Source organism: Euphorbia lathyris, chromosome 10 (assembly GCF_963576675.1).
Source record: "Euphorbia lathyris chromosome 10, ddEupLath1.1, whole genome shotgun sequence".
Lineage (NCBI taxonomy): Eukaryota > Viridiplantae > Streptophyta > Magnoliopsida > Malpighiales > Euphorbiaceae > Euphorbia > Euphorbia lathyris.
In genome coordinates, this window is record NC_088919.1 from 13174004 (window position 1) to 13185043 (window position 11040).

At 34.2% G+C, this 11040-nt stretch overlaps 1 protein-coding gene across 8 annotated transcripts; it reads left to right on the forward strand.

The window, feature by feature from the left end:
• The first annotated feature begins 320 nt into the window (after positions 1-320).
• On the forward strand, positions 321-5459 carry LOC136208957 (auxin transporter-like protein 1). Of its 8 annotated transcripts, XM_066000261.1 has the most exons (11): positions 321-678; positions 1441-1542; positions 1826-1917; positions 2263-2448; positions 2535-2647; positions 2722-2849; positions 3644-3961; positions 4042-4139; positions 4245-4412; positions 4501-4609; positions 5163-5459. In XM_066000261.1, exons 3-7 carry the CDS (start codon positions 1861-1863, stop codon positions 3655-3657), a joined length of 498 nt encoding a protein of 165 aa, XP_065856333.1. In that variant the 5' UTR covers positions 321-678; positions 1441-1542; positions 1826-1860; the 3' UTR covers positions 3658-3961; positions 4042-4139; positions 4245-4412; positions 4501-4609; positions 5163-5459. The 8 variants fall into 8 exon arrangements, with proteins under 8 accessions (XP_065856333.1, XP_065856330.1, XP_065856331.1 ...); XM_066000258.1 differs by having other exon boundaries at positions 2722-3961; XM_066000259.1 differs by having other exon boundaries at positions 2722-3961; positions 4258-4412.
• The last annotated feature ends 5581 nt before the right edge of the window (positions 5460-11040 follow it).

Consider the following 11040-nt stretch of genomic DNA (forward strand, 5'->3'; position numbering starts at 1 on the left):
TGAATGCATTGATTAGTAGCTTTTAATTTTATTGGACTTCCATTTCCTGATTTCCTCAAGTATGTAAAATGGTGTTGAACTTTGTTGCATGTGAACAGATCAGGAGAAGATGTTGCTCGCCTATTTTCTACCGAGTCGAGCATAAACAGGCTAAAGTTAAAGTTCAGATCGATTAGAGCTCTAACCCCAATCACTACAAAAAAAAAATGGGCCTTTAACAACACTTTTTTAGTGACACCTTAAAAAAGTGTTCCATGGGCTGGAAACTAAAAAGCCCAAATTATACTTTAGGGCACCGCATACAGCAAATGTTCACACGGTTTCCACTTTACTCTTTCTCTTGTTTCGGAATGAAATAGCCGTCTCTATCTAATCCACCTCATAATCAAATCCAATCTTATAGATCAAAACTTAACTCTGAAGTGAGACACAAGACCGAGAGGTGTAAAGATGGAATCCATTTTGAGTCTTCAAGACAGCGGAGTGGGCAATAGTCTAGTTAGCTAAGGAGAAGGCTGGGGACGTCGCTTGTTTTGATAGATCCACGAGTTTCAGATCTATCATGCAATCACCTCCTCACTTTCAGTTGGAACTATGGACACGACTGAATAGCTGGTCGATGGCTTGTGGTTTACTTCCTTTTCTAAATTTTCAAAAATCTGGATTAATCACTGCTAGGTATGCTCAATTTTTAATTTCTGCTTCCACATCGCGATTTTAGTTTGCTCAATCTTGCTTGGTGCTACTTTCAGGATAGTGAATTTCCTAGATGATTGGTTTGTTAGTTGTCTATGTTGAATGTATACAGCTCCACTCTTTATTAATTCTCTTTTTTCTTTTCTAATTTCAGTTAAGTTCATGGGCTTATTGATTGAACTTTTAGTTCGAATTGTTCTGTGTATTGGGGTTGTGATTGTTAAATGTATATCATGGTTGCTTTATCTGCAGAGTGTATAAATGAATATTGAGTCTCCCCTTTCAGCGTTGCAACTTCCAAGTTTGTTAGTTTGTAATTTCAATCAACTTCCAAGTTTGTTCAAGGGCTTAAGCTTAATTTACTTATACATGTTACGTTTTATAGAACACATATACTGAACTTTAAATGGAAGTACTAGTTTTAGAAATAGAATGAATCAGATATTCTGTTTATTAAAATTGAATGAATCAGATATTTCAATCAATCTATCTATCTATCTGTTAGAAATAGAATGGCTGCATTTTCAATCTATCAGATATTTCAAGCTCTGCCTCTGGTGAAACAGAGAAAGCAAAAGTCAGTGCTCAACCTATAATAGATAAACTAACTCCATAGTTGATTTTTTCTACATTGATTTGTCAAGAACAAATTAAAGAACCAAGTAATGAACATACCATGTGGACATGTTTTAAGTCATAGTATCTTGAGCTTATATAACTAACCAATTATCGTTATTTTTGCAGGAAAAATCTGATAGGGGAATTCCATTATCAACGAATGAATTCAGGCGGTTGCCATCTGTTATCTGATTTTGTTCACATTCTTTTCCCTTTCTACAACCTCGTGTAAGTATCTTTTTACCACTTTTATTTTATCATTATTATTATTCTTTAATAAAAAAGTTATACTGATTGCTTGATGATGCCTTATTGAATGACTTAATCTAAATCTTTTCAATCCAAAAACACCATACGATTTCGAGATTCTCTAGAGGTATATGATAGTTACGAATCTAGAATTTATTGACAAAGGTGCTCTAATGTCTATGGGTACTTGATTTTTTTTATGCTTTTTTGGTGCTATAATTTTTATGGGTGCTAAAGTCCTCATATATATAACATAATGTAGAGGGCCGAGATAAATCTAAAGATGTTGAAAGGGGAATGATTTCAAGTGACACATACTTTATCTTTGAGGTATCAAATGCAAGTGGTATAAAGGTCAGCATTGGCAGGCTCATGTTTTATTCTTCTTACTCAGCCTATATACTTAATGACGTTTCATGGCCTCTGGCTTCTAGTTTTCCTTTTCAACTTCAGATTGTGAAGTCTAACTTGTATATCCTTATGATGTAGTTTAACTTGTATATCCTTATGAAGTTTAATTAAATGCACATTTGATTAAATTATTTTTCTTTTTGCTGCTTGTAATGCTTATTTCTTGTCTTCATGATAACTTTGACAGCCTGATGTTTCCAAAACAGGATATTAAGATGGACATGTCTGTATAAGTTGAATTTGTGTTCCTAACTTCAATATTATTCTTTTTGCCAAACAAAATTGCAGGTAGCTCAAGTACTATTGACACTGCCTTATTCTTTCTCTCAACTGGGTATGGTGTCAGGGATTGTATTCCAAGTATTCTACGGACTTGTTGGAAGCTGGACTGCTTATCTTATCATTGTACTCTGCATTGAGTACAGAAGCCGAAAGAAGAAAGAGAACTTTAACTTCAAAAACCATGTCATACAGGTTTACTCTCTTCCTCACTCACTCGTCAAACCCAACCCACCCATTTCCAATCTTCAAATCTGAGAATTGTCCATTTTTTACTGCAGTGGTTTGAAGTGCTTGATGGGTTACTGGGTCCATACTGGAAAGCTCTAGGACTTGCTTTCAACTGTACTTTCCTTCTCTTCGGATCTGTAATTCAGTTTATTGGTTGTGCCAGGTAGTAACTTCTTCATTTTTTCTAATTTGGATGTTGCTTGAATTTAGATTTTTAACTGTTTCATGTGATCACAGTAACATATATTACATCAATGACCATCTGGACAAGAGCACATGGACATACATTTTTGGAGCTTGCTGTGCTACAATTGTTTTCATACCCTCTTTCCATAACTATCGTATTTGGTCCTTTCTTGGTCTGGGTATGACCACTTATGTAACATCCCTAAACCCTAACATATGAGTCTTCCCACATTCATATATGTTTTCATGATTGAATACATACATTTTAGATTCATCTCATTGTCGGTAGAAGTTTTGTATGCATAATGCGATTATCGTGCGATTAGTAGGCGATTAGTGTGTCGTTAAGATGTAACGATTGGTTAATTGAGTTAGGACTTAAATGAATGAATGAACAATTTCGAGGCAGTCATGATCCATCTAGGTTTTCTTCCTCTATATATGGAATTAAAGTCCCATATTTTACAGAGGGTTTCATAACACATATAGGAACATATGTTATTCTTTATGTATCTTCAAATTCGAACAATATCAATATGAAAAACAGGCTCCACAATTACTGAAAGCAGTACCCTAGATTTCTGTTTAGGGCACTTGATCCATATCTTTCATTTGGACAGCCTAAAACCAATGAAAACAACACCAAAACTCAACAAACTCAATCACAACTCATCCACAACAAATCCTATGATCATACCTAGGTTTTTTCAGAATCTCCAACTCATATAAAACAAGCTAAAACAGCATACTAACCTTCAACTTGTGTCTATCACCTAGTATGCTTCCTAACTTGACTTGTTTGGCTTGAAAATGGAAGAAATTGGAAGAGTTTTGTTTGGAGGATGTTAGGGTATATCAAAGGAAGGTTAACTTGGTACTGATGACCTATTTTGATTTGTGCTCTTTACATTACTTGTATATACATATATGTGTAATATGTTTATTGAATAGGCAGCTCACCCCTTGCCAACAGATTTTACAGGTTAGGTGGAGTTCTTCTTGTGTAAGGTCGCACCGGCAGTATCAGTCCATTCTCATCTAGGCATTTTGGAGTCTTGTGATGTACTTTTGTTTTGTAAATCCTCTATGCAGGATAATGACTTAAACGTGTATTGTAAATGCTTTCTCTTATGTATAATATGTAAAGTTTATATGAGATTGAAGTTTATATAATTGAGTATTGAAAGCATGTCTATAATTGATATTGTGTGAGATATCATGTGATCCAAGTGAGGGGGTTACAACTTACACTGCCTGGTATTTAACCGTAGCTGCTCTTGTTCATGGCCAGGTAACTAACAAACTTTCTTACTATTATTCCTATCATTATCAATTAGTTTCATTCATTTTTTGTTTGTATTGATTTTTCAGGTGGACGGAGTAACACACTCCAGTCCAAAAAAGCTAGTGCTATACTTCACCAGAGCCACCAATATCCTCTAAACATTCGGCGGACATGTTGTTACTGTGTAAGCTTTTTAACAAACTTTTTGAAGCTAGAGACACTATTATTTTCACTTGTTTCTACACAGCTTCTATTTGGTTAAAGTTGAAATTGGTTTGATTTTGAACAGGGTAATTATGCAGATTGTTAATCAACGTGAAGCTGCCAGTAGAAGCATCTTCAAGCATAAAGAGTTTGATCTACAGTCGCTGGGTATAGGTGGCTTAAGTGCAGACTTTGCAGATATATTTCAGAGAGCATTCGCCTCTAGAGTGTTCCTGTCTCATGTGACAAGCAAGTAATATGATTATTTCTTTAAGTTATGTGCATTATTTTTTGGGATACATGCTTTGAGCTTTTCAATAATGAAGCACTTTATGTTATAGACTGGGGATGAAACATGTGAAGGGTACACTTCTGTATGGACCTCCTGGTACGGGAAAAACACTAATGGCTCGTCAAATTGGGAAAGTCATGAATGGGAAGGAACCAAAGGTTTGAACATAAATTTTGATATTTGCATGAATTTGCTTTGAGTTTTATGTGTGGTAAAGTTTTAGTAGGACAGAGCTTTGTCATATATGTTATATTTGCATGAATTTGAGTGAAAACTGAAATTTGAACTCTTGATTTGAAACGGAAGATAAAGAGTATATCAATACTGAATGACACTAGGAGTATATTAGACTGTAAAATGCTTTGGTGAAAACTTCGCTAGATTGTTAATGGCCCTGATGTCCTGAGTAAGTTTGTTGGTGAAACTGAAAAAAATCTCAGACCTGTTTGCTGATGCTGAAAATGATCAAAAGATGAATGGTGATGTCCTTCATGATTTGATTCTAGGCCTTTTTTTTTATCTTAGTTCCATAACTATAAAATGTCAACTGTTAATTTATTGTGTGCCTTCTAGTCAAGGTTAAAGATTGTAAAGTAGTTTTTTTAATCAAAACATGAAGAATCATTTCATGGTTATTTAACTGACCCACCCTGATAATCTCTTTGCTGGGATGATAGTTTGACTATCTCTGCTGTGTTTGTTCTACTTTAGATCCTTGAAGCCGATCTATCACAAGTGGCAATGGTGATGGAACTTGAGGATGAGATAGAAGTGACTGATGATATAGAAACAACAGATGCGATTTTAGCGTCTAGTTCACAAACAATATGAGGTTGATCCTGATTAGGTTGATGATATTTTTGAACATATCATCAAACTTTAAGTCACATTGTTTATGTTATTTTGGATTTTGTTATTTTCAGTTTTAATTATGACAAAATTGGTGCCAAGATGAGGCTAATTGTACTGATATTGTTTTTGAATGAAATTTATGTATGTTTTATCTAATTTTTGCTGCCTTGGATCTCCTAAATTAAGTGAAATTATAATACAAATTAGGATTTTACCGACAGAATATAAAGCTACCAAAAATCTTTTAGCGACGAATTACCGACGGATTCATATAAAGTACCGACAGACCGGCCGTCAGTAATGCTTTCTTTTAAGTGTGTTAACCGTTGTAGAGGCGGTTCAAACCGCGGTTAGAAAAGCGTCGGTACTAAAAACCCTACCCCGCCGCCCTAATAAAACCGTCGTAACAGTAGCAACAGCAGCATTAACAACACTTTTCCGACGGTTTTAAAAAAGCGTCGCTAGTATTTCTACCGACGGTTTTAACCGTCGCTAAAGAAGAAACATTCTGTCGGTAAAATACTTTTTTTTTTGTAGTGAATTTAAATATGAGCCTTTCATGGGCAAAGTTTAGTATATCCATCAATGTGTTTGAGTTAAAAAGTATATTTTAACTGTGTAGTTTCTTTTTTTTAAAAACTATCCAGTTTTGACAAAAGTATACTAAAGTTTGAGTTTTTTTGATAATATAATTAGAAAAACTAAGTTATTTGATAAAACACATAAAAACATATGCAGTAAGTGTAAAATTAAATTGACATATGACTTTTCGTGTAATTTCCTCTAAACTAAAGTTGGTCCAAGAAAATCACATATTTTAAAGGGAAATTTATATATAAGTTCACTTTTCAAAAACTATCTACAATTTTGTCAAGTAATAATTTTAAATTATGTCAAACTAGTAAAATCAGTAGTTTTAATATATTTTAATGATCAGAATTTATAAATTAGGAGTCTAGGGTATATTTTCTAACATTTATAATATATGAATTGGAGTCTAAGATTGTTAAATTATGATGTAAAATCATCATATATAGAAAATAATGAAATATTAAGAATTAAGTTTGCTAATATGACTTAGGTGTAATTTTGTAGTTAATTACGATATTCATGTATTTCACCCTATTTTAAATTGGCTCAAAAAAAGCCCATATTTTAAATTGGGATTAGGTTTATAATCAAGCCGATTTGTGCCGAGTTTTGATTGCTCATGCTCGTTTGATAGAAAATAGACGAGCAACATATTATTCGTGAATTATTTGTGAATCGCTAGTTTATTTGTTCATAAGCCTTGCTCGAGAGCAACTTGTTAATTATTGTCACATTAAGCTCAAAAAAAACTAGATTTGAACATAAAACTTGGCAAATACAGATTCATTTCACATGGCAACAAAATTTTTATTTTTTATAATTTGAAAACAGTTTTTGATACTTATAATAATATAAAGGGTAAAGTTCAAATAAAACCCCTGTGGTTTTACTAATTTTTAGATAAATGACTGTGGTTTATTTTTTGTCAAAACGAGGATTGAAGTTTTTAACTTTAACAAAATAAGGATTTTTTCGATTGATACTATTAAAATCACATTTAACGACTTCAAAAATGACATATTTTAAGAACTACTAATATTCTAAGCAACTTTAATTCTTCAACTTTTTTATTTTGAGATTGTTTAGATGATGTTTGGTAAAGAGAGAGAAAGTTAATGTTTAGAGAGAGAAAGTTCCAAAAAAGATGATTTTCGAAAATCGAAAATGTAGTTCCATAGAAAATATGACATTGAACAACTTTAATTCTTAAAATTTTTTATTTTCAGGTCGTTAAATATGGTTTTAATAGCATTAATCCAAGTTTGAAACCTCAATCCTTGTTTTGACAAAAAGTAAACCACAGTCCTTTATCTGAAAATTAGTGAAACCACAGGGGTTTTATTTGAACTTTACCCTAATATAAATGTGGTAATAGGGTAACTGTAAGAACCATAATTTAAACTATAAAAAATATAATTTCAAACACATATAAAATAAATAACGCATTTTTAACTGAATTAGATATTCCATTTTGGTAAAGACGTTATTTATTTTATATGTGTTTGAAATTATATTTTTTACAGTTTAAATTATGGTTCTTACAGTTACCCTATTACCACATTAAGGTTATTATACGTATCAAAAATTGCCTGCAAATTATGAAAAGTACAAATTTCAAACGCATGTGAAATGAATTTGTATTAACTAAATTTTATGTTCAAATCTGATTTTTTTTTTTGTCATCCGGGCTTAATGTGACAATAATTAACGAGCAGCTTGCAAACATGCAAACATTTCCTAGATAAGATGTTGCTCGCTTATTTTTTGTCATACCGAGCATGAACAGATTAAAACTCAGCCCAGATCGGCTCGATTACAGACTCAATCTCAATTTAAATGGGCCTTTCTTGTAACAACTTTAGTTTATTTATCAATATAGGCTTTTCATGGGCCAAATTTAATTTATCAAACATTTTTTTTTCATCCATCCCAATAATCTTCCATTTTTATTACTCAAATCAAATCCAATAACACAAATTATTACTAGTAAAAATAAGCCAACACTAATGAACTCTAATCCAACACTAATTAACTACTTCAAATTAGTCCTAACATTGGCATGAGTTACTAGTAATAATCTTTGAAGTATATAGAGATTCTTTCTCACAACATAAATGGTTTCCCGATTCATCTATTGTTGAAATATGAAATCGAGTGGATGAAAATAACTTGTATAAACTGAGTTTTACTAAGCAATTATTTGAGATAATTGTGGATTTAACCTTTCGAATTGCTTAAATACAATGATTGATTAGTACTTGGGTAAATTACACCCATGGTCACTGAACTTTACTCATTTTAATATTGTGGTCACTGAATTTTACATTTTTTAACACAAGTCGCCACTCAATTTTAACTAAATCCTCAAAATGACCGTTAACAACCTCAAAGTGAAAATATACAAGAAGTAAAGTTGCTCAGAATGACATTTACTATGAAATCACATTTTTTATTGCCCAGAATGGCCTTTTTTGGAGATTTCTCTCTCTAAAAATTCATTTTCTCTCTCCTAATTAAACAACACATAAATGACTGCAAAACGAAAATTTTCAAGAATTAAAGTTCTTTAGAATATCATTAACTCTTCAAATTTTTTATTTTGAGACCGTTAATGGTCGTTTTGAGGTGTTAAGTGGCCACCAGTGTTAAAAAATGTAAAGTTAAGTGGTCATACCGTTAAGAACTGAAGTTTAGTGGCCACAATGTTAAATGGGTAAAGTTTAGTGGCCATGGATGTAATTTATCCATTAGTACCTTTTAGTTTATTTGGACTTCCATTTCCTAATTTACTTGAGTATGGGCATGTGAAATGGTGTTGGATTTCCATTTCTACTTTGTGGATGAAAAATGAGTGGAAATTCAAGCATTAAGTGTTAATTTGATTACTGGTGCAAATTGGGTGGAGATTTCTCGTTTTCGTCGGGGATGGAGAATCTCTGATTATAATGCTTGCGGGGTGGGGGAAGGAGATAGGTATGCCTATCCTGTGAGGATCTTGTACTGATCTCGATACTGCCCTTACAGAGATTCATGTGTATTCTTCCATGTGACACTAGTTCGGGACCGCTAAGATCATGTGTGCTGACATGGTAGGATTTGAGTGATTTTGGAGTAGTGTAGTTCGGAACCACAATAAAAACATGTGGCATCATTTGAAAAGTTGATCAGTGTAGTATAGATCTGTTTATGGGCCGGAATGGAGGGCTCGAGCCTAACCCAACGAACTTTTGTCTGAAAGTGCCTAGCGCACTATTAATTTATGTGGGCTTAGATCGGGCTGGTTGGGACTTAAAAATCAAATATCAAGCCCAACTCATATAAGTCCATCTAAAAAATATATAATTTTTAAGGATAAATAGTTTATTAGTCCCTATAATTTTTGTTTAACACACTATTCAGTCATTATATTTTAATAATACAATGTTTATTCCTTAATTTTAGTTTTATTCAAAAGTTTTATAATTCAAATATTTGAGAGACTAAACTGTTGAAAGTTAACCAACGTGTTATTAAAATATGAGGTGTGTTATGAAATAATATAAAGACAAATAATTTTTTTTTTTGAAGTAGAGAGGTTGATTAATAAGCCAAAATTTGGCAAAATTTTAACATTATAGATGAAAAGAAACTCGGGATAGAATGAAAAATAGTGGGACAAGTATTAAAGTGGGTGGCTTGGGCCACATCATGGGCCAACCCGTTAGCTTGTCGCCTGATAAACTTGACTGAGTAAGAGTTGTTGGATTGAAGGAAGCTCCTGCATTGCGAAATTAGATCCCCAAACTTTGATTGGTCAGGGTCGTTAGAGTTGACAGCATTTACCACTGATAGGGAGTCGGATTCAAATACGACATTGGCAAGACCATGTGAAGAAGTCCATATCATTGCTTCCAACAAAGTAGTAGCCTCCCCTTCCCTGACAGCGGGACAAAACATGAACTCCACTAACCGTCCTCTTATATACCTTCCCTGATAGTTCCGAAGAACTGTCCCAGCACCCACGCAACCATCATCCGCAAAGAAACCTGCATCGATATAGCACGATAGTTTATTCGGAGGCGAGAGTGCCATAACAAGCAGTGCGCAAGTTGAGTCGTACTTGAGTTAGGAGCAGAAATGGAACGAAGCATCTGTGCCTGTAACCAGTCAAACAAAATGGTCTGTGCAACAAAGTGAATTTGTGAGATGCTAACTGTTTTCTAGTTCCAGAGTCTGTCATTTCTAAAGTGCCAAATGCTCCACAGTAGGGTGAGAAACGATCAATAACAGCTATAGTGGATGAGCCTAAGATGATTGTGAGGAAATCCCAGAAGCTATCCGCTCTCGCAGTCGCTTGGCTGATCTAATTATGTAAGTTAGCGAGCCTCCATACCTCCTTCGACATTGGGCATTCAGTGAACAGATGGCAGGTGTCCTCCCAAGTGTCGCCACACAACACGCAAGCAAAGTCAATAGGGATACCACGGTTGATGAGGTTTATTCTAGTGGGGAGGCAGTTTCGGTACAACTTCCAACCAAAGTATCGCAACTTTGATGGTACCGAGGCATTCCATAGGCGCTTCCATTCTCCTATAATATGATGACGGTCCGAACCTTTAAGAGATTGAGCTAATCAGTATCCACTTTTTATTGTATAAATTCCTCTAACTTCAGCGTGCCATATGATAGAGTCATGATGATCAGTTCGTCTTGATGTCAATTTCTCCATCTCACTGACATCACACCTGGTGAACAGGTCCTCAATAAGTTCCATATCCCATTCCACCATGTTGGGTATGAATAAGTCACAGACTTTGAGGTTATCTAGCCCGCTGAATTTTGGTGTAGTGACATGATGGTTTGTAGTATCCCGCAACCACTTATCATCGCAGACATTAATATTGTGCCCATCCCCTAATTTCCATCGTATTCCTTCCTTCAGAACAAGTTGAGAGCACCATACACTCTACCATATATAACTCGGTGAGTGGCCCAATTTGGCACTAAAAAAAAATCCCCTTTGGGATAGTATTTGGCTTTGAAAACTCTACTAGCAAGAGAAGTGGGGTCTGTGAGGAGACGCCATCCTTGTTTTCCCAACATTGCTAAGTTGAAGGCTGTGAAATTCCTGAAATTGAGGCCACCAAACACTTTTGGAGAGCATAGC

What these genes read in the sequence shown, in the direction of transcription:
- LOC136208957 (XM_066000258.1), top strand. Translation starts at nt 1,861, where the DNA reads ATGATTTCAAGTGACACATACTTTATCTTTGAGGTATCAAATGCAAGT. An exon ending in TCAAAAACCATGTCATACAG is followed by an intron (nt 2,449 to 2,534) that starts GTTTACTCTCTT and finishes TTTTTACTGCAG; the next exon opens with TGGTTTGAAGTGCTTGATGG. An exon ending in CAGTTTATTGGTTGTGCCAG is followed by an intron (nt 2,648 to 2,721) that starts GTAGTAACTTCT and finishes ATGTGATCACAG; the next exon opens with TAACATATATTACATCAATG.